At 38.5% G+C, this 24,776-nt stretch overlaps 1 protein-coding gene across 6 annotated transcripts in view; it reads right to left on the minus strand.

The window, feature by feature from the left end:
* Nucleotides 1-24,776, minus strand: part of LOC101737256 (teneurin-m) — a 306,072-nt gene that overhangs the window by 187,580 nt on the left and 93,716 nt on the right. For all 6 annotated transcript variants that reach the window (XM_062671919.1, XM_062671923.1, XM_062671922.1 and 3 more), the window contains one exon: nt 22,043-22,243. In XM_062671919.1, coding sequence (XP_062527903.1) covers nt 22,043-22,243 — 201 coding nt within the window. The remainder of the gene's footprint in view (nt 1-22,042; nt 22,244-24,776) is intronic.

Here is a 24,776-nt window from a genome sequence, read left to right on the forward strand (position 1 = left end):
ATAGAGTGCACTCGAAAAGGCTAGATTAGGTATATGCCAAAAGACAAAGACATAGAGAACATTTTCCAAATAATTATTTGAACTCAAAGACAGACACCGTCTGATTTTTCATAATACAAAAAATACAAAAATACTTTAATACTTATAATCTATATAGTACTAGATACCACCGCCCTGCCTATTTCTACCGTGAAGCAGTAATGCGTTTCGGTTTGTAGGGTGGGGCAGCCGTTGTAACTATACTGAGATTTTAGAACTTATATCTCAAGGTGGGTGGCGCATTTACGTTGTAGATGTCCATGGCCTCCAGTAATCACTTAACACGAGTTGGGCTGTGAGTTCGTCCACCCATCTAAGCAATAAAAAAAAAAAAAAAAAGTATAAAAATACTTATAACCTAATATTATATTCTGTAATTCTGGTCCTCTGGGGTAGGCTCCGTTAAAATATTACTGCTAAATTAACTCCACATCAACTTATCCACTACTAATTAAGACGAAGCTAATTACACGGCGCTGATCGAACTTTTATCAGAGCCGAGATGTGATCATATTACATGGGTTTTCTTGGAAAACAGGGAGGTGCTTTCCTCCGTGAATAAATGAAGAAGTCTGGATTCTGCTAACGTTTTGAGAAGTAAAATGAAAATTCCCAGTACGTTTTAAGAGCAGATATGACGTTATTCTTTTGCGGTGTGAACGTAAGTTATCGCGACAAGTATATGCTGTCAAGGTGGATAGAGTAATTTATATTGCTCAATCTATTTGCTACAGTAGCGGCTTAATATCTTAGATATAGGGTAAAGGGGGAAGATCGTGAAGCAGTAATGCGTTTCGGTTTGAAGGGTGGGGCAGCCGTTGTAACTATACTTGAGACCTTACAACCTATATCTCAAGGTGGGTAGCGCATTTACGTTGTGGATCTCTATGGGCTCCAGTAACCACTTAACATCAGGTGGGCTGTGAGCTCGTCCACCGACCTAAGCAAAAAAAAAAGCACCCGAAGAAGACATGGATGGATTGTGTGAATGACCACATGAGAGAGAGAGAGGAGTGAGTGTTAATATGACGGTTGATAGAAGAGAAAGAAATAGAAAAATTAGCTGTGTCGACCTCATCTAGTGGGATAAGATGGAAAAAAGAGCAGCTTAATACCTTAACGACCACGCCTATGACAGTTTAAGGGTATCGTGTATATCGATCGATACATCTCGAACTGATTTCATCTATATCTATAGATCTATAAATGAATTGCTGTTCGTTAGTCTCGCTAAAACTCAAGAGCGGCTGGACCGATTTGGCTAATTTTGGTATTGAATTATTTGTGGCAGTTCAGAAAAGGTTTAAAAGGTAGATAAATATGAAAAAGCTCGGAATTCAATAAAAATAACAATTTTCTTTTTCCTTAGATGTGTGTCCCCCGTCGAACGGATTCCTTTTGTTTGTTTTAAGTTTATTTTATACAAAAGTTTAGGTCTTTTATTTATCGATTGAGGCACTACGGAGTCTGCCGGGTCATCTAGTTTACAATAAAAATGTGCTCCAAATTTTTTTTTTTGTTTCTTAGATTGGTGGACGAGCTCACAGCCCACCTGGTGTTAAGTGGTTACTGGAGTCCATAGACATCTACAACGTAGACGCGCCACCCACCTTGAGATACAAGTTCTAAGGTCTCAGTATAGTTACAACGGCTGCCCCACCCTTCAAACCGAAACGCATTACTGCTTCAGGGCAGAAATAGGCAGGGTGGTGGTACCTATCCGCGCGGACTCACAAGTGGTCCTACTACCAGTAATAAATCGGTAGTTATAAAACCACAAATTATATTAATGTAGCTGTGTGTTAAAAGTTGAAATTATACATCAGCGACAGACGCAGGGCTACAAATGCATTGTCAGACGCATTCGCCTGCGTTGTGGGGTGTGGGAGGTTATTGTGTGTGGCATGTACGGTCCACCCCTAATACCTATATGATGAGCATTCTAAGGCGATGTAATTTTTTCTGAAGTCCAACGCATGCAGCGTTGCCCCTTTTAAAAACGCATTCTATTGCTTTATTTGAAATGACAGTTTCATAGGACGATGTCAATCGTCAACACTGTCTATAGTCAGAAATGGATTAGCTTTTTTTTATTGCTTAGGGGGGTGGACGAGCTCACAGCCCACCTGGTGTTAAGTGGTCACTGGACGCCGTAGACATTTACAACGTAAATGCGCCACCCACCTTGAGATATAAGTTCTAAGGTCTCAGTATACTTACAACGGCAGCCCCACCCTTCAAACTAAAACGCATTACTGCTTCACGGCAGAAATAGGCGGGGTGGTGGTACCTACCCGCGTGGACTTACAAGTGGTCCTACCACCAGTAATTACGCAAATTATAATGTTGCGGGTTTAATTTTTATTACACGATGTTATTCTTTCACCGTGGAAGTCAATCGTGAACATTTGTTGAGTACGTATTTCATTAGAAACATTGGTACCCGCCTGAGATTCGAACTTCGGTGCATCGCTCAACACGAATACGCCGGACGTCTTATCCTTTAGGCCACGAGGACCACTGTTTTAATATTAAATTATCATTGTCTAATTATAATTTGCATAAGTTGATAAAAAATGCTATGCAATAGCTTTACCGTGACAGTCCCCGAGTGCCACACGTGTTTTTTATTACTATTAATCAACAGTGATTGCATGTCCGACCTGGAAATGAAAATGTCTGCCGCGTATCATTATGTCAGTGTTTAAGGTGTTAAGAAATTGATTACAAGAAGCTCCATAGTTTCAGGCAACGAACAAATATCTAACTATACGTACGTTGTTTTCTATGAGAAATATTCCGCGCGAACGAAGCGCGCTTTAATCTAATTCCTTGATTATCTTGTTCTGTTATTTCGTTTCTTTTTCATATAAAAGTTACGAGATTAACTTAATTTTTGGGACCGCGAGTGAAAAAAGTGGGACGTTCGAGTTAAGTGAAGGGTTCTTAATGGAATTCCTGTAAAGTGTTCGTAGCAGACAGTTTCACCTTTTCATATGAATTATGTAGGTTTTTTTTTTGTTATTTAGATGGGTGGACGAGCTCACAGCCCACCTGGTGTTAAGTGGTTACTGGAGACATCCACAACGTAAATGCGCCACCCACCTTGAGATATAAGTTCTAAGGTCTCACCGGATCCGAATCGTGACTCACTGAGATGATCCGCCGTTAAGCTCAGTGGGCTGCGTCTCTGGGTTAATTTTCACGACGAACCCTTCGTCGCATCCGACGGATTCGACAATAAAGGTGAACCGTACTTGAAGAGTCTAAAAGCACCGACAGTCAATTAAATATAAAGCACAAGTCCGACCTCGCGTGGAGTACTGCTCCCATCTCTGGGCCGGGGCTCCCAAATACCAGCTTCTTCCATTTGACTCACTCACCGTGGGCCGTATGCTCGTCTGCCTACAATGGCAATTAAAAAAAAAAAATTGGGAGGATCCGAAATGACATGTTTTGGGTTTATTATGATTGTGAATAAATTTACCACTTCTTGAACTTCATTGGTCGAGAAAGATAGGTAAGTATCATAAATACATTGAAGTAATCATTGGACTTGAGATACTTTGAAGTTTCCGTGGTCTAAATTAAGAGTCGATAGGTGTACTCGTAATAAGCAATGCGACATGAGTTCTAATCTCAGAAGGTAACTTCCAATTTGATTAAAGAAAAACGGGGACACAGTGTGAACAATACAGCTGAGACTCGAAAATGTGTCTCAAAGTCGGTTGGGACATGGATTTGGTAACCACTTACGCTCAGTTAGTTTGTCGGTCCTTTTAAAGTCATAATTGATTCTTTGAACACTACAATCAGCATGTGGTAATTTCGATAGATGAATTGTTATTTATCGTAATTTGACTATGAACGGCGCTGAAATTCTCTAAATACCTTTAATTACTCAACTTACCTCCAATAATTGAAAACCCCGTTGAGAAATTGAAAACAAACAGGTACATTCAATAAGTAAATTTACCGAACAATTAACATTTGAACCTTAACGAATTGCAAACGAACAAAAACCGTCTTACCCTTTTAACTGGATAATAAAATACATTCCGTAAATTTATAACAAGTTTCTAAACTGGATATTTCGCCCTTTAATTAACTCATCAATACACGTTTTCTTTGAAAACACCATCATCGGAGTTTTGAATCTTAAGATATTCCACGAACAGGTTGTAAATACCTAGTTGGGTTGTGGTCCAAGCTATGAGAAATTCATATTTTTTTGTATGCCTTTTCAGGTTGTGATTTAACGGGTTTAGATTTTATAAAGGACATTCATAATCCACGTTGGATAGTCGCTAAATATCTGCATAGTTATTTTTTAATTATATGATTGACGGCTGCAAGTATACGAGTAATACCAAGCGGCATAGCGTGGTATAAAGTTATTTAAAGTAAAAGACCATTTCAACAGATTTAATGAACAGCAGATACTACTAGAGATCACTTCTACGATAAGAGCCGAGTGCAAATGTCTGGGCTGCAGCTATTACTTGTGTCTTTTGATACGTCAACACTATTTTAAATGCTATTACTCGTTTGCAAAGTGTTTAATAGTAGTCTCGTAGTGAAGCGTTTGATTGTGGGATTCATGATTAAGCTAGATGAAGCCTTCAAATTGGGTATATTTAAATGACTAACAGTGGCTGAAGATCATTGAATCTGTGCAGAGCTTCAGACTTCTTTGGTTGTTTTTGGCGTAGACACGAGATAGTTTATACAATGAGCACAAGTTCGAAATGCTTACTGGTGGTAGGACCTCTTGAATCCGCACGGATAGGTACCACCACTCTGCCTATTTCTGCCGTGAAGCAGTAATGCGTTTCGGTTTGAAGGGCGGGGCAGCCGTTGTAACTATACTGAGACCTAAGAACTTATATCTCAAGTTGGGTGGCGCATTTACGTTGTAGATGTCTATGGGCTCCAGTAACCACTTTACACCAGATGTGAGCTCGTCCACTCATATAAGCAATAAAAAAAATTGATAAATTTTGAATTAATTTGTATAGGAATTTTTCATTTATTGTGAAAAAAAAAGGTTGTTTGTATATTCTGCGTTAATTTTTCAACAATATTACCGCTTAATCTTATGGCTTAGACTCGCTGCCTTCGTTTCCCAGCGGTGCTTAGTGCGGATCCCCCGCCTTATCATGGGCCCGCAGGCAGTGCGAGTCGTATTTTTGTTAACAACTTCTTTTCACGAATTTTCAGAGGTAGACTACAATACGAGAGTTGAATTCGATTTTGGCTTTCAGCGCGAGCGGTACAAGGTTCCTGAATGATCTGTGTAAGGCAAACTATTATGTGTAGTTGGTTTAACCACATGCGTTTTGATTCCTAGAGGAATTCGTGGATAATAAATAGCTTTAAAGATTCTTTACTTTTGATTTTAATTACAGATTTGATTTGTATGATACATTAATGATCAGTTGCATGTTGTACTGTGTTTTAAAAATTATGGTCCAACTACATTAGCAAATTCTTCATTGCAAAAATATTTGTTTTTTTTATTTATTTTTATTTTTAGATGGGTGGACGAGCTCACAACCCCCCTGGTGACAAGTGGTTACTGGAGCCCATAGACATCTACAACGTAAATGCGCCACCCACCTTGACATATAAGTTCTAAGGTCTTAGTATAGTTACAACGGCTGCCCCGCCCTTCAAACCGAAACGCATTACTGCTTCACGGCAGTTTTTTTCTAATGAAATACGCACTCAACAAATGTTGACGCTTGACTTCGACGGTGAAGGAATAACATCGTGTAATAAAAATCAAACCCGCAAAATTATAATTTGCGTAATTACTGGTGGTAGGACCTCTTGTGAGTCCGCGCGGGTGGGTACCACCACCCTACTTCAGCTCAGTTTTTTTTAACTCAGTAATTTACATATCGTTCCGTAAATCAATATATATTTTTTTTTTTTTATATTTACTAACATTCACGCCGCATTAACTGGTCCCGTGATAAGTTCGTAAAGAACTTGTGTTACAGGTACCAGATAACGGAAATAAATATAAGATTTTTATTATACACATACACATATTTAATATACATCCATAACCCTGGAAAAGACATTTATATTCATCATACAAATATCTTCCCTTGGCGGGATTCGAACCCGCGACCCCCTTGTGTAGTGACCATGTCACTTACCACTACACCAGACGGCCGTTTTTGATTGACCTGGTAAGTATTAGGATTACGTTACTAAGGTTTCCATTTAGAGATAAAGGTCCTTTTTTGCATTACCCAGCTGTTCTACTTAACTCAAAGCCTGTTCTCTCGCGGTCCTAAACTAATAATACCTGAAATGTCTCTTCAGTGATGGCTTTACGCTATGGAAGGTTTTTTATGTTTAGAATTTGTATTGGACTATAATAATATGTAAATAGACCGTGTACACGATCGAATGTATGGAGAACTAAGCTCATCTTATCTTAATTCCGAGCCTGAGGTCATCGAAGCTTATCTTATCTTATACCTTTAAACGAGCAATTCTTGTATATATACCTATATATAATCTGAATCTCGAAAACGGCTCCAACGATTTTCATAAAATTTAGTACACAGGGGATTTCGGGGGCGATAAATCGATCTAGCTACGATTTATTTTCAGAAAATGTTGTTTTATTCGGGTTTTCAATAATCAACTCTTCCCAACATTTATTGGCGAATAATAATACAATTTTTCTTAATTGAGGGCAACTAACCGCTTTAAAGACACAACAAGATGGCGTTATAAAAAAAAAACCAAACAAAGCTCGATTATTATCTAGTTATGATTTATCCTCGAACTAAATATTTTAACTACTTTTATTATTCATGTACATCGACTCATACGGTATGTACCTTCCCCAAAATTAATAGGAAAACTTTGAGTGCGTTAAACGATGTATAGCACTCGAAAAATTCTGGCCCCTTAAAGGAAAAAAAACATGCATGTTAATAGAACTTTTTTTTTAGTTTGGTTAAGCGAAAATTCACCTTGTGCCGTGGTAATAAAGTAGGGTGGTAAATAAGAAAAGTTTCTGAGAGTAAAGAAAATTCGGTAGTACCTTTTGTCCAGTCATTGTGCTATCCGTTGGGCATTTCGTAATTATATGTCACGGTATAAATATATGGCTTTGAGAAAACAGTGGCTAATATCTATGATTTTCATTTTTAATTAGTCAAATTGAGAGATATTTAATTAGATATGATGATTAGACTATGTGTAAGAGGGAGTGAGAGAAGAAATTATATATGATAGAGGAGTATGGAAGGAGAAAACATGTAACTGGGAGAAGGGTAGGAGAATGATGGGAAATATTTAATTAGGTCAAACCAAAAATGTTTTCCCCACGGATGGGCGTTACATTGTACTCATTTCTACTATTTTATGGATTGTCTCGGAAGGTAGATGAGCATATGATTTATCTAGTCATGCCTCAACGTATGTATGAAAAAACGGCTGGCTACTATCAAGAGTATCAAGAAGCAGCGCATTACTGCTTCACGGCAGAAATAAACAGAATTGTGATACCTACTCGTGTGGGATCAGAATACGTCCCATATTAATAAATTGCGTAAAGTACTTACGGCTTAGTTCTTATAAGACTATGTTATCCCTGATATTGTTCTGGGTCTTACGGAACCAAAAATAAAACAATCGCGAACTGAATTTTCTTTTAATCTATTAATAAACTTTCAATTATAAAGTTAATTCGCTTGTAAATACCGTGAAGCAGTAATGCGTTTTGGTTTCAAGGGTGGGGCAGCCGTTGTAACTATACTCGAGATCTTAGAACTTATATCTCAAGGTGGGTGGCGCATTTATATCGTAGATATCTATGGGCTCCAGTAACCACTTAACACTAGATGGGCTGTGAGCTTGTTCACCCATCTAAGCAATAAAAAAGATGTGTGGTGTTGTGGGACACTGGATAGGAACGAAGTTCCTTAATATAAAAACATTAATTTTAAGTTCTATTCGAGGTATAAAGAAATTAAAACTGGAGGTTTCGCAGGGTACCCCCCTCCGCATCGTCCCATAAGAAACTTCGTTCCAAAATAATAAAAAATATATAGTTTGAAATATAGTTTGAAAATAAAATGTTTTAATGTGAAACTTGTCTAATATGAGAATGCACTATCCTAAAAACGTGCCCAAATCAACACCCTATCGAGACAAAGGGACGGGTGCTACATCTGCTATCGACATCAGGGCTCGTACAGACAAGTAGGAGACGGCAGCCCGCTATAGCGTCTCAGCCCCCACCGATATTTTCATTTAAGTTTGAAAATTGCTTGCCCTCCGCCGGCGCAACTCGGCAAATTGCAAGTGAATAAGGATCGATAATGGAATCCTAGGTGCGACTCGCTTCGCCCTGTAAGTAAATCTTGCTGATAGATATTTTTTGTTTTTTTTTTTTCGGAAATTGTCTTTTCTGATTTACGGTGTAACACTAGAGACGCGATGAAATGACTTTTTGATTTTTGCCTCCGCGGAAAAGGGTAGAGATCGTGTGAACATATTGTGTCATCATTTACGAATCAAGGCAGACCGTTCGAAATAAACTCAAGACTCTTGTGAGTGATTCTGAAAACAATTTCATGTGGAATTTGGACGTCAGTTGGGGCTGGTTCTCCTGTCATTTGAAAGGCTGTCCTGCCTCAATATTAGCATGTTCTAAAATAGATTTTTAAAATGTTTTAATCTTTTTGTAGTACTTTTTAGTGCTTTTATTGTTTAAGAAGAAGAGAAGGACCGCAATACATGATGTTCCACAGCAGGGAGTAGTAGGCGGTAGCCGCCCATACAGGCTATGAGTTAAACGCTAGTAAGTACAAAATTTAATCAATTATTGTGGACATTCTTTTTATTACACGACGTTGTCCCCACGTTGTGCTAGACATTCCTGGGTACATATTACCTATTTAGTTATGAAAAATTATAGTTGTCAGAAGATTTGAATTAATATGTATGTATCGGTGATGTTTTTCATTAGACCGAACCAGTTTCCAATCGGCACTAAGTGTATTCCACGATCACGATCCTGCATTGTAATTTCTTGTAAAATTTTGGATCAAAATATCCTATTTGTTAATTTTTTACAAAAATGGTATTTAATAATAGCCTGATTAAAAGTATCAAATAAACCCCGATATTAACGGAGAAAACGCCAAACAAACACGAAGCTGTAAACGTTTGTAAATACAATTTTGTGTAACATTTATATCGTATTACACATTATATTTACAACAGTCGAACATAAAAATGGGACCGACCGCTAATGGACTTTTGATTATATGAACGCAGATAACGCCGCAGGAAATGCGCATTATCGTAAACATTTACACATAAAAAAATAATATTTTTTATTATTAAAATATGTTTAGGTAATTATAATGAGTAATGGGCGATGGTGGGGCGTAGGATGAGACCGCGCGGGTAAAGTACTGCCTCGAAATGGTGACGCGGTAGGCAGCGGCTTGACTCTGCCCCCGGCATTGCTGAAGTCCATGGGCGACGGTAACCACTCAGGTGGGCCGTATCTTCGTCTGCCTACAAGGGCAATAAAAAAAGAATTACGGCTTGGAGTTTGAGATACTTTGTACAATTAAGACTATGATCCCCATTGAGTTTCTCGCCGGATTTTATCAATGGGGCGCGATTCCGATCCGGTGGTAGATTCTGCGAAGCACTGATCTTGTTAGGGCTAATGTTAGCAAATTCTCTCAGATTGAGTCTGTGAGCTCATCTACCCGTCTACATGAAGCTGAAATAGCCTCATAGGCTACCAGCGAATAGGTAGGGAAACAAATAATTACGACCCAATATCCCGAAGCATCTGACAGCATTCATATTAAACGTCTATTTACTCCAAGAAACGTGGTGAATATCAGCCATGCAGTTACTATTTGTATATTTTTTATGTACTTTAATGCATTTACTATTGCTATTATTGTATACTTCTTAACTTATAACATCGATACTATAATTTCTTGAACATTTTTTATCAACCGAAGTTTTACCTTGGAAATGACGAATTTATTTAAGTCATATATGGAATTCGAAAAGTTGATTACGATATATAACATCATAAAATACATTTCGCTTTCGATTACGAGAAACGTAAAAGAAATTTAATCCCGATCACAAGGTCTTTTCGTAGGGACGCGGACGTTGAGAACTCGTAAGATTATTACGCTCCCGTTTCACTGGCCTTTGAGCCATCCGTCCAAAAGATTTACATAAAAAGAAACTTTCGGCTTTCGAAATTATGATTCAATTAGTATTAAAGGATTGCTCTCCGAAAGGGCCTGTACTTTTGCGGGTCCGCCGGTTCAGTCGGAACGAGCCGACCTCCTTTGTGCCTTCGAGCAGACTAAGGACGCTGTAGGATTGTACCGTATTTCGTTGTATCGGTACAAATCACAAGCGGATTTGGTGCTGAGCTGTCTACAAGTAATAAGGGAGGTATTAGAATTCTAATAGCTGGGGTTCGGTGTGGGCACGACATTTCTGTATACAATTTTAATGAGGGCTTATTTTACAATGTCCAGCCGTACAGCAATCGAAATATATGCAATATAAATGAAACTTCGAGAGCAAAGTCAGCGAAAAACTGCAACAAGAGACTGAAGACTCTTGTATTTGTGTAACAGAATTCATATTTGCTTAACAGCAGAAACAGGATTCTACTAATCAACAAGAGTGTAAAGGAAATAATGAGTTTTACGCTCGTCGTGTCCAACTTGAGCTGTGGTCAAATCGTCTCTTGTAAAAGCCCTCAGTTCATTACGCATTACAGGGTTTCCTTTCTCGTTTCGGGTAAATTTTTACGCTCAATGTACTGTAAGAAGAATATCGTCTTTGTCGGTCCTCTGTTATTGCAGTCCTTTGTGATGTAGTTTTAATCATTCATTTTACCGAGAAAACGATATCGAGTATAGATAAACGCCTTCAAAGATGGTAATGTGCGCTCGCAGCGCTTTGATTAACTTCACCGTCCCCGGGGAGGATCATCGGAACAATTATTTTTGCGTAATCTTGTGGAAGGGGGGAAGTGCCTCGAACGAAATTTCACGGTATTCCCTTGATGGATGAATACGGAAACCTTAATTCCGCAATTTCGGGGTGTAAAATAGTGAATGAGACGAGATAGAGCTTCGCGTTCTTAATGACGTCATGTTCTTGACGCTGCTATTCGGGGCTCCGTATACGTACGTAATGCCGAGCAGGGGAAAAATTTAATCGGGACGGTGACGTGGCAATTTTTCAAAACGCATTACGCACATTTTAATTTAGCCGTCTGAAGTAAAATTCTTGGCTCGATGTTTAAGTCTAGCAGAAACGTAAATAAGCGCACTTTTGAAGACGTCGTGGCCTAAAGGATAAGACGTCCGGTGCGTTAATAACTAGCGATGGACCGGTGTTCCGATCCCGCAGGCAGGTACAAATTTTTCTAATGTAATACGTACTTACTGAAATACGACTTGTTGTTGTCTGAAATAAAATAAATAATTCATTCATTCGTAACACAACTCTACAAAAAAAAATTCGTTCTTTGTCCTAACGTTTATACTAGGTTTTTCCGGTTAATTATTCACAAAAACGAAAATATAATACCTTTTTTTGGTATACAGTTTGCCTTTGTGATAGTTAAAGTAATAATTTTAATTCTTTCAAAAAACCGCGCTATGAGAGTGGGGTGTTTACGTTTACACAGTGCCACTAGATGGCACTCGAGTCATAAACAACGATCAGGTGTTTTGTACAAGCCCAGAAAAACTTAAAATGTCACGAAAGTGTAAATACGATGCTGATGCATTTTGTTTTATATGTGGCCAATTTATTAAAGTTCAAAAGCAAACTGATTCATGCCATGTGTTTGTGTTTTTTTGTCTAAATACGATCTAAAATATCGAAATTTTATGCTTTGCAATGAAAGTCAAATTTGGTGTTGACCCGTATTATAATTATTGCGTTCTCGAAGCAGCCGTACGCCTGAAACCATCCAACCCGGCTACCGCGACTCGGAGAGCTCGCGTACTTTTTTTTTGCCTTTGTGGGCAGACGAGTATACGGCCCACCTGATGGTAACTGATCACCGTCACTCATGGACGTCACCGATGCCAGGGGCAGAGCTAAGCCGCTACCTACCATAAAGTAGGTACTCTCCGCAAGCCTCGTTTGAAGAAGGACATGTCGTAGCGCTCGGGAAACACCGTGGAGGGGAGTTCATTCCAAAGCAGGATGGTACGTGGCAAAAAAGATCTTTGGAAACGCACTGTCGCTCCAATAAAAGTGCGACAAATCGTAAAATTAGGCTCCGGATGAACGTGTTAAACTACAACAATTTGATACGGCACTAAAAGAAACTTTAATACGTCGCGATATTTCGGTAGGGGCACGGGTGACGGTTTTAATTGCGGCCTGTTTCACTCTTGACGGGTCGCCGAACGATAGATGGATTCCTTTTCTCGATCTCGAATCTTTCGTCTTGCTCATTTGTGAGCGAAGTGTATCGTTCAGAGCGAGACGGAATGTGGAGCGATGATAATGGAAGCCGGAAATTCGTCAACGTATATGGGCGCGCTTCATTAAATTTTATGTTTGTTTGTTTAATGAATGAATGCCCTTTTTAAAGTTCCATATGGTGCCGTGCTGTGTCTTACTCAGTGGGTCCGGTAGTGGGGTTTGATATGTTTTCGTTTATATTTAGTTGTGTTTCGTAACGTCATGGTTAGATTATTAGGTACTACAGATTAGACCATACGCAATTTAAAAAATAAATAAAATTAAAACTCAATTCCCAATGTCAATAAAACCTAAAATCTATACTTTATTATTTTCATTGTCACAGGCGATTTACGTGTTATTCTCCGCCATTTGTATAATGTGCTATTCAAACGCAAGCGTCGGTAACAATAAACTGGTGGTAGGACCTCTTGTGAGTCCGCAGGGGTAGGTACTACCGCCCTGCCTATTTCGGCCGTGAAGCTGTAATGCGTTTCGCTTTGAAGGGTGGGGCAGTCGTTGTAACTATACTGATACCTTAGAACTTGTATCTCAAGGTGTGCGGCGCATTTACGTTGTAGATGTCTATGGGTTCCAGTAACCACTTAACACCAGGCGGGCTGGGAGCTCGTCCACACATATATGCAAAAAAAAAAAAAAAAACGAGTTTGAGTTCTTATATTGATTCCAATTTTGTCTATGACTCACTAAAACCGAAGAAAAATTGTGATTGAAAACCAAAATTGTATGATACCGAAGAACGAAGCAATATTATGCTTTTTCAATGCGCGCATGAATCGGCCGAGCTAATAGCGCCACGAAAACCTTATTTAATCAAATGTAACATCATTTAATTCGATTTACGTGAAACAACAAAGTTTCCTAACAACGCCCGGGACAGTATGTTAGCCAAAACTGAACATCAAACATCGACTAATTCAACACACGAAATTTTCTAAACCCCAAAACACGGGTTTGAATAAATTTTCGTACCGCAAACAAGAGGTCACGGCGAAAAGACAAAGCAGGAATGTCATAGTAAACGACAAATAAAAGCTGATAGTTTAAATTTGGACCCATAAAGTGCGTGTAAACAAACGCAGCGAGCCCAGAATTCACGTAAAGTTGTGGGTTCAAAGTGAAACATTGAAAACACTGAGGTCGAGGCTTGTAATTTGTTAGAGCAACTTGTAATTGATATAATATAACCGGGCTAACTGAGCACGTCCTGCTGTTTATAAACGAAATGATCGAAATTCGACCATAATAGCTAAAGCTTTTTTTTTATTGCTCTTGTATTGACGAGTATACAGACCACAGGTGGAATGAGCTCCCCTCCACGGTGTTTCCCGAGCGCTATGACATGTGCTTCTTCAAACGAGGCTTGTGGAGAGTATTAAACGGTAGGCAGCGGCTTGGCTCTGCCCCTGCCATTGCTGAAGTCCATGGGCGACGGTAACCACTCACCATCAGGTGGACCGTATGCTCGTCTGCCTACAAGGGCAATAAAAAAAAAACCTGATGGTGAGTGGTTACTATCGCCTATGGACTTCAGCAATACCAGAGGCAGAGCCAATCTTACCTACCTACCGTACTCTTCACAAGTCTCGTTTGAAGAAAGTCAAGTCATAGCGCATCATTTTTTTTTTATTGCTTAGTTGGGTGGACGACCTCACAGCCCATCTGGTGTTAAGTGGTTACTGGAGACCATAGACATCTACAACGTAAATGCCACCACCCACCTTGAGATATAAGTTCTAAGGTCTTAAGTATAGTTACAACGGGTGCCCCACCCTTCAAACCGAAATGCATTACTGCTTCACGGCAGAAATAGGCAATATGACCGCGCGGACTCATAAGTGGTCCTACCATCAGGATTTAGATTTATTTTAAGTACTCATATTACCGTTCTGTTTTATCGTTATTGAAATTTTGGAAAGAGTATTTACTAAATATTTCCAAATAAGGTTTATTTTCAATACTAAAGCTCGTGAAAACACGAAAAAAATCCGTTGACATATGCAGGAGAAAACCTGTTTTTTTTTTGCTACAAAAGCAAATTTGAAGTGGCAAGCTGATTTGTTTTCCGATTTGAAATCAAAACTCTATTGCCGCTTTGGTTATTAGCAGTAAAAGCGTGTATATAGAGCCATTAAAACGATGCACAACACAAGCCCAGCGCGAAGCATCCTCAACAACGACGAGTTCCAATTAAATCGAATTTCAATGAAAAACTGGAGCGATTATAGAATTCTATTGAACGCAAATTAAACTGCTGGATTTCCTGCTCGGTTCACATGGAACACGATGGAATCCATTAGGAGAGTGCGGGGCTACCCTGTCACCGAGCCTTTAGGATTAGAGCTATGTACCTACAACTGGATGGGGCACATAAATTTTGTAATTTTTTTTATTGCGGCTAGGTGGACGAGCTCACAACACACCTGATGTTAAGTGGTTACCGGAGCCTATAGAAATCTACAACGTAAATGCCACCCACCTTGAGATATGAGTTCTAAGGTCTCAGTATAGTTAAGGCTGCCCCGCCCTTCAAACCGAAACGTATTACTGCTTCACGGCAGAAATAGGCAGGGTGGTGTTACCTACCCGTGCGAACTCACAAGAGGTCCTGCCACTAGTAAAAAATGCGTGTTATTTAATGATGGATACCGAAAATTACTCGATTAGTATTTAAGTAAGGTTCTGATTATCCTTTGTTCTAGTGGCTATCGTGTATAACGTAATTGTCGCCACTTACCTTGACACTTTGTAAAGTCTCAGTCTCAATTGTAAAGTGTAACAGGTGTTTCAACTTTGAAACCGAAACGCGTTACGACTTTACTGCTAAAATAGGCATGACGTCTCTACCTAAGCACGAGGAAATCAAATAAGCCCTAGAACTAGTAGATGTCGGTTGGCGATCGAAGTACCCCGATAATACTCCTTATCGCAGTACCTTGTTAAGGTGTTGATGCTACTGATCGAAGATACGTAAGGCAAAGTAAACTTTAGACATACGTAAAGCTCACGAGCGCTCATTTCCTTAGTGCTATAGTTAATGTTAATTTATCAACAGGTGCCATAGTTAAATGATGTACAGCAAAAATACACAACCGGAATACTAAAGGCGCAATTTTAATGTTATTCCTTTTTTTAATCTAAAATGCTACAATCGCAAGAACGTGTGCCAAATACTTCACGCAATGTCGCTCAGAGCGCAAAGCCCACACAAAGTTCAGAAGGCAAACTAACTTAAATGAGTTTATAACTGACTTTGATGCAGCCCTGTGAGTCCGCACGGTTAGGTATCACCACTCTGCCAATTTCTGCCGTGAAGCAGTAATGCGTTTCGGTTTGAAGGGCGGGGCAGCTGTTGTACTGTTAAAAGTAAGACCTTACAACTCATGTCTCAAGGCGGGTGGCGGCATTTACGTTGTAGATGTTTATGGGCTACGGTAACCACTGAATACCAGGTGGGTCGTGATCTCGCCCACCCATCTAAGCAATAAAAAATCCTATAGACATGAGAACCCCATCGCCTCCTTGAAACGAGTGCTAAAAAAAATGTATTACAGTAGCTATTATCAACGGTGAGGCGAATTTGTAAGCTTGCATAGCGAAGGACGATAAACCTGACTCCAAGACATCCATTAAATAATCCCACTGAGACTTGGATCTCATGTTGTAGTCAGAACCGTGGACGTTATGATGTGTATTGACTCCGGTAAGCACTTAGCACCAGATAGAATATGATCTCGTTCATCTGTGAAGGGTTAATGAAGTACATACCAGTTTTCTGTCGGCAGTACTTTGTAATTCTGTTCCAATTCTAGAGATAAGGCTCCACATTAGGCGAAAGCAGAAACTACCCGAAGACCATAAAATAATTATATTGATCAAAAAAAAAACCATAAGTAGATAGTAGATTTAGCTCATACAGCAGTAAATGTAATTAAGGATATTCAAATATGTTTTTAAACAAACCCGCGAGAGCTCCGTGGCGTGGTGTTCAAATATGCAATAGAAATATTCATTTCCAGTTCGATAGGGGTCGGTGTAAGCCAGAAGTGCGCCGTAATGCGATTCCATAGCAATCACATGCTTCATTTTGCATTCCTTCAAACGCTTCTCGCTCTAGCCCGCGTCACGGGAAAGCAGAATTCAGACGACGGTTAATGCTGACTTTTGACCTTAAAATCGTGTGGTAAATTTAAAAAAAATATGAGCCGTCACAGGACGCCCGGCAGATGTGAAACATCGACATTATTTTGTAAAAGTAATATGCAGAAAAGAACAGATTGTGATAGGAACCAAATATGTCATAATGATAAAATAAAATATTACGAAAAAATAATTTGTTTTCAAGTAAAACACAGGTTATGTGTACTGTAGTAAACAACACGGAGTATACACTATAGGTATCCGAGCTCAGTGTAGCGAGAGAGATGGCTTAACGCCGGATCGAGTGGGAGAGAATCGCACAGTCAATTGCGCATGGCGACGCGTCGCCACGGCATGCGTCGCCACGCCAGAAATCGGTTTTACGTGCGGCTATAGATGTTTCAAATGTAAATGTACAGAATATTTTGAGTTTTATTGCATACTAGCGGCTCGCTCCGGCTCCGCTCGGGTCTTTAAGAAAAATTTCAACGATATTTGAGCTGTTTTATTTTTTTAAATAAAAGAAAACTTATTGCGGCATAACTATAATAGTTAGACATATTCTGTCGTGACACTTTTTGTAAATAATAATGTGTTCTACAAAGTCTTAGTACATTATTTTATTCTATCATGAATAGTTTTCACAAGGCACGCGATGTAAAGAGTATTTTAGGAAATTTTTTACACCTTGGATTACATTATTGGAGTTTTAGTAAGGATCCCTAACTAAAAAATAATAATATTATAGCCTATGTCACTCACATCAACCTCACAACAAAAATGTAAAGTATTCGAAACGTCAGCAACTATATACATAATGACAATAAGCAACGCGAAATTAAACCGTAAATGTAGGTACTCTACGAAAGAAAAACCGAGGAACATACTAAAGTAATCTATACTTTCTTGTAAAGTATCCTTTTACTGTGTTTGCTCCAGATCCTTATAGCCTACGAAATAAAGCAAGATAGCATATTAAAGTATAAAAAAAATGATATTTCATCAAAAAAGTTATGTGTTCAGTTAAGTAACAGCTACTTCGCGACCGAATGACGCCTAACTACTAAGCCTCATGAATCAAATTAAGTCGGCTTAATATGAACACTCACACACATTTAATGTAATTATCTTTTAAGACGCTTAACAACTTAATTAAAGTTCAACTAGAAACTTGATATGAGAAAAACACCATTCGAGACATCGTTCAGAATAATTCCTAGAATTGCGTGAATTAATTATCATACCAAAGATGTTTATCTGATATTATTGAAGATATTAACACTTTTAGTTTATCTACTTTATAAGCTTTATAGGACTTAGTTTTTGTTTTAGAACGAAAGACGAATCGTGGTTTTAACTTATCGAGTTCCAGATGTTTCTATCTTTTCGGCCCACATACGTCCACTGCTGGGCATAGGCCCAAGCCTCGTCACAACGACCGGTTCTAACCTGCTTGCATCCAACGGATTCCCTCAAACTTCAACAGGTCGGCGGTCCACCATATAAGCCACGCAAAGTCTTCCCGTACGCGGTTGCTACTGGAGCACTTTTCGGTACCAACTTCAACGTTGCTATCTTTGGGCTATGTTGGTTTCCATGGTTTTCCTGGGAATCTCCTCATTCCTTTTTGATTTCGCAGGTAAACTCCGGACATAGCCCTCTCCGTTGCTCTTTGGGTACTTTGAGCCTTCTTATAAGGCTCATTGAGAGCGACCACGTCGGAGTGCCATATGTCATCACAATCACTAAAACATCAAACCCGATGTTTCAGTGCTGTCGGAAGTGCCATAAATTGCAATTGGTGGAATTTTTGAAGACAATTGGAATTTAATTAAATTGAAAATTACCATGTAAGAGTTCATCATATCAAATTATTTGTAACATTTAGTTCATTATTTTCTAATGGCATTAAGCTTGGCGTGTTTTTTAATTATTTGTGATTTTATATAACAACATCAAACGCATCAAGATTAGATCTGATTGATGCCAAATTCCTTTTTTACTAATATGTGCGATGATTTTATTAATTTTTTCTTGAAAAAACCACCTGTACTATATATTATTGAGCAATTATTTATTTAAAGAAATATTTCATGTCTATTATATATTAAAAGAAAACGTTGACCTACACGATGACCTGGGCCTCGAATCTATCCAGAAATACATGAAGTCAGCGTCGGAACGGTACTTCGATAAGGCTATGCGTCATGATAATCGCCTTATCGTTGCCGCCGCTGACTACTCCCCGAATCCTGATCACGCAGGAGCCAGTCACCGTCGACGCCCTAGACACGTCCTTACGGATCCATCAGATCCAATAACTTTTGCATTAGACGCCTTCAGCTCTAACACTAGGAGCAGGCTTAGGGACCTCGGTAACCGTACTCGTCGAACTCGACAAAGAGTTCGCCGTGCAACCTAACCCATGAATCAGCTCGCTGAGTTTCTCGCCGGATCTTCTCAGCGGGTCGCGATTCCGATCCGGTAGTAGATTCATTCGCGAAGCAGCTACTCTTGAGCTGTTAGGTCTCCTTCGGAGGCACTCGGGTAGCTGTTAGCAAATCCCACCCCTCCTGGCTGAGCCTTTGCTCGCCCACCTGTCCTGGTGAAACTGGAAAGGCCTCCGGGCCACCAGTAATCCTTCAATCATAAAAAAAAAAAAAAAAAAAAAAAATTAAAAGAATTAATCACTATAATTACTACACCATAAAATGATATTCGACCGGTTCTTGTATCGAGATTTTTAGGTGTTTTATATCTGAAACTAATTATTTCTAACTTCAATCGAAGATTCGTAAAACTCATTCCAGACTAAATTAGGTCTGGTACTATTCAAAATTGGGTGCGTGTGATTAAAGTTATTACACAAATTATCATATACACAAAGCAGACCTTACTGTTACGTCTACAAATAATTTTGCACAGCGCAAGCAACCTACTCATTATTTACCAAGCGTTACAATTGAACGAATTTTACTATATGTAAATTAAATTGTCGACTACCTCACATTATTTACACCTAAAAAGCTTCACTCAAAAGCTCCGCGAAGCCCTAATATTAACAAGTTTAAAATCACATCAGCTTTAAGCTCCCCCGGAGCTCCCGTTGTCAATCGTCCCTGTAATTTTCATCCGATGTTTCGGTCCAATTCGTTGTTATACGACACTTTGTGTATAGCTTCCTGTTTCGCATGTCAAACGCAATTCACGTTTGTTTACGAAACAAAAACTCGCTTAGATTTTGGTATTGTTGGGTAGTAGAGCTTAGCGGAGATTGAACGTGCGTCGGAGCGAATTGGAAACTATGGATTTGGCCTAAAAAATATGATACCCAATCATGTTTATTACTGGTGGTAGGACCTCTTGTGAGTCCGCGCGGGTAGGTACCACCGCCCTGCCTATTTCTGCCGTGAAGCAGTAATGCGTTTCGGTCTGAAGGGTAGGGCAGCCGTTGTAACTATACTGAGATCTTAGAACTTATATCTCAAGGTGGGTGGCGCATTTGCGTGTAGATGTCTATGGCTTCCAGTAACCACTTAACACCAGGTGGGCTGTCAGCTCGTCCACAAGTCATCAATATGCTTCTACAAGTTTCGAACCTATTAGACAACTTCCCTCTCTCACCAGTCACATTTAGAATAATTTGAAGCACGTTCTAACGTCTTCTATTGAGTATGGGAATAGATTATGATCAGTTTATCCATGTATCGAGGCCTTAATTGAATTAAAATAACATTCAAAGTTGCTTAGTGACAGAAATAGGAGGAGTGGTAGCACAAACACGTCCCAGTGCAATGATTGGTGCAAATGCTTTTTATTTATTTCTATCTCTCTCTATTTAATGTTATGTAATCGACTATTAGGTTTTAGATAATCGCTTAATGATAGCAACACGTAATTACATTGTATTTATACTTTTCACGAGATGCATACAACATTATTCTTAGTGAACATTATTGGAATAAAGAATTTCTTCGATCGCATATCTTTATATTTTAATTAACGGAGGCTTTTCTATTGGAATTGAAGACAAACAAGCTCTGGGAACTTTTTTTTTTTATTGCTCGAGAAGCAGACGAGCATACGGCCCCGCAGATGGTAAGTGGTTAGCGTCGCTCATGGACGTCAGCAATGCCGGGGCGAGCCAAGCCGCTGCCTACCGCTTAGTCAATTGACGGTTTTCATTACTAGCACCTCACCGTGGATCTTAAGAATGCTAGGGGCCTAGACATTTTCTTTTTTAGGCTTTTTTAGAAGGAAATTTCATAGTTTTTCAAGGCTAAGTTGCACAAAGTCATATAATTATAGCTCTCGGAAAACAAAGTGGAAGTTAGTTTATTCAACAATCGAAAAAAGGATCCCTTGAAACTTAAACCTCATCAAGGGTAGTGACATTGACGCAGTGTTGTCTACTGAGACCTTAGAACTTATATGTCAAGGTGGGTGGCGCATTTACGTTGTAGATGTCTATGGGCTCCAGTAACCACTTGACATCAGGTGAGCAGTGAGCTCGTCCACCGATCTAAGAAAAGAAAAAAAGAAAAAAAAAACCACAACACCGGGTGGGCTTAATAATGATCATAATAATGTATTTCATTGTTTTTATTGTTGTTGTTGTTGTTATTGTTGTTGTTGTTATTATTCTAAGCTCAGATAGTGATTGGTCGGTCTTATGCTGGTGTGCACGTCCCTCCGCAGGTGCCGGCGGAAGATCAGCGCCGCAGTACCGATTGTCTCGGTACTGTTAGGCATTGCTGAGCCGGTAACCCTTTCCGAGCCTCGTTATTTTTCTTTTAATTTTTGTTTAATTTTTTTGTAATTTCATGTTTGGAATAAATGTTTGTTATTATCATTATTATCTATATATTAATACGTGAAGCGAAAACTTTGTATCCCTTTTTACGAAAATTGCGTGGACGGAGGAGTATGAAATTTTCCACACTTATAGAGAATATAGAGAAGAAGTGCACAATGCTAATATTTTTTTAAAATAATGCATAAAAGATACATTAAATCAATAAAGAAAACATTACACACACTACATACCATGTATTTGACGCACACACGCATACATACTATTTATTGTCAAGCTTTTCTTCTTGACGTCTGTGGTCAAATTGAGAATAGATTAAATATTGTTTGTCTTTATTTATATTTTTTATAGTGTAGCCTTGGCGAAATTTGTGATTATAGAAGTATAAAATATAATCATAATACATAGTTTACAAGCTTATTATAGAATTCCAATTAATTATAGTCGAATTTCGACTACTGCGGGACCTCTAGTTATTATTATTATTAATAATGATGAAAGAGTTGAACTAACCGTTCTGCACGAGAAGTGTTGAGTCTCTTGCTAGAGGCAGCTCCGAGTCCGTCAGAGTCGCGTCCGAAGCGTTATCGGAGGCCGACGTTGGCGTGGTGGGCGCTGTGGGCGAGTCCGAGAGGCCGCGGCTCCGGGTGCGATGCCGACCGCTGTCGCTACTGGAACCGCTGCCCGAGCCGTACGGGTGCAGTCGGCCCAGGCCTGCCCAAAATTGTACACGGTTAATAAGGCTCGAGGGTGGAAAGCTTTACATATCGAGTGGACTCTACTTATTTAGTTTCGTGGGGTTATGAATAGAGCTAAACATCCAAAAAATAATAGATTAAAAAAAATAACAAAATACTCTTTTATAGAAAATCCAACTAAAAAATTTAATTTTAATAAATTTGAATCAGAAATAGTGTAAGAAAAAATGATTTTATTGTAAATAACACATTTGTAATTATTTTGCGACAAATGAATGTCGGCTATTGTTAACGTTTAGGAACAATTGTTTTTACAATCACAAAAAAAATTCAAGATTCTTTAAGTTTATTTATTATCATAACGTAATCGAAGTTTTTGGTGTAAGTTAATGATAATATACGTGGAACAAGAATAGAAAACAATGCTCATTACTTTAATAATGAAAATATATAAAAGCAAGTGTCGACATTAAATTCTATAATTAAAAAGGCTTTTTATATATAACTAGCTGACACAAATAATTCAAGACCAAAATTAGCCAAATCGGTCCAGCCGTTCTCGAGTTTTAGCGAGAAACTAACGAAAAGTAATTCATTTTTATATATACAGATATCTAACTTAGTCTAAGAAGTACAGAAAGTATTTAGAAACTAGCAAAAGGAAGGGTAGAGTTTCATTAAAAAAAGGGTAGAAAATGAACTCAGAAATAAGACAGAATCCTTACTACTTAATAGTGTTCGAATAAATTATTTACAGCAAGCAACATGTATTCACAATATTTTCTTCGACCCATAATATTCTCAAAAGAAAACCCAAAGATCAATAAACGGTCCCTAAAAACGAGACATCGCATTTATAAAACAAATAAAAACCAAAACAGAGAATCGTAATACGGATCCGTAAAAAGGTATTTTAAAATCTCATACATTATGTATGTACTTCAGTCATCAGGAAATAATAACAAAGGAAATAGAAGCCACATAAAATGAGAGGAAAGGGCAGCCATAATTAGAAATGATAAGGCTTCATGACATGACAAAGAATACAATGAGGATTCATGTGCTGATCTCAATGAAATCGGAGGAAGTGAAATAATTGGAGTACACTCCTGGGGCGGATTAGTATTATTCTTCATGTAACCAAGTTGAAAAAAACATTTGATATCGGTTAATAGAGTAGTTAATAAAAGTAATTTGGATGAGTAGCGGTAGCTGTAAATAGCACAGAAGATTTTGATACTCTAAATCGTGCTAGCGGCATTTATGAAAAAAGTTGCATATATTATATATATGACCGACAATAAATATTTGATATCGCTTGTCTACTGAATGTGGACACCCTCATAAACACTACAATTCACTACCACACGTTCGTGAGCTGTGGTGTCTATATGCTGTCTATATCATGAAGCCATCAAGATAGAGGAAGAGGTAGACCTAAGAAGAAATTGATGGATTGTGTTAAAGACGATATGTGTGAGAGGGGAGTGAGCGAAGAAATGGTATATGATAGAGAGGTATGGAAGGAGAAAACATGTTGCGCCGACCCCAGGTTACTGGGAGAAGGGCAGGAGATTGATGATGCACGTTGCCACTAGAGCACCTGAGGACAGGCAGGGCTGGCGCAATAATCCAGGAGAAAGTTATTAAAGGAGGCCACGACCCTCAGCATTGAGGATTATCGACGCAAGCAGGATGGAATGTTGTGTAACCACTTAAAACAAGGTGGGTCGTAAATTGTCTATATATCTACTGTAGTTAAAACATCAACTCTATTATAAAAAAGATACATTGAGCTAAATAAAGAGCAGCGTTAAAAATAAATTTTGGATCTATCATTAAAAGCCTCGAAACGTAATAAGGAAAATGTGTATATCACTAAAGACGTCGACATGTTGATTTACCTGTAATCGAAATACAACGCTTTGATGTTCTCGAGAATTATTTTAGTAAGTAATCAGGAAATTTATTTCAAAATAACTTTTTTTTGATTGAACCATTTCAAATAATTTCGTTCCCATTACGAGTATTGTGTTTAGTACTATTTCATTTAGTTACGTTTTGATTGTAGTAGTATTTAGTAGTCATTGATTGGAAATATTCCGAAAATTTACTGGCCAGAAAGCCTCTATGAAAATCTAAGAAACAAAAAATTATTGCAAAGCAAGCTTCTGCAAGAACTGTTATTTAAAATCCAGAACTTATCGAACTAAGTATTGCTATTTCAATGAAAGCGGTAAAAATAAAGATAAATCTAATGCAAAACAAGATTTCTTTAAAATCTTTTAATTCGCAACATTAAAAGAAATCGTATGAGATCACTAAAGGAAGAATAAACGAAAAAATAAACTGAAGAAAAAGTGCTGTAGGGGAATCTGAAAGGAATCTTTTTAATTCAACTCAAACATCTCTGGAGGCCGAACTCAAAGGAGCCGAGGAAAAAAATAGCAGCTAATGTACCTCATTATTGGAATTTATAATAAGGTTAAAATAGATATAACTATAATTAAGATTACTTTTTTGACTGTCCATCCATAGTCTGTTCACAA

This window comes from Bombyx mori, chromosome 13 (genome assembly GCF_030269925.1).
Source record: "Bombyx mori chromosome 13, ASM3026992v2".
NCBI classification, from domain to species: Eukaryota; Metazoa; Arthropoda; class Insecta; order Lepidoptera; family Bombycidae; genus Bombyx; species Bombyx mori.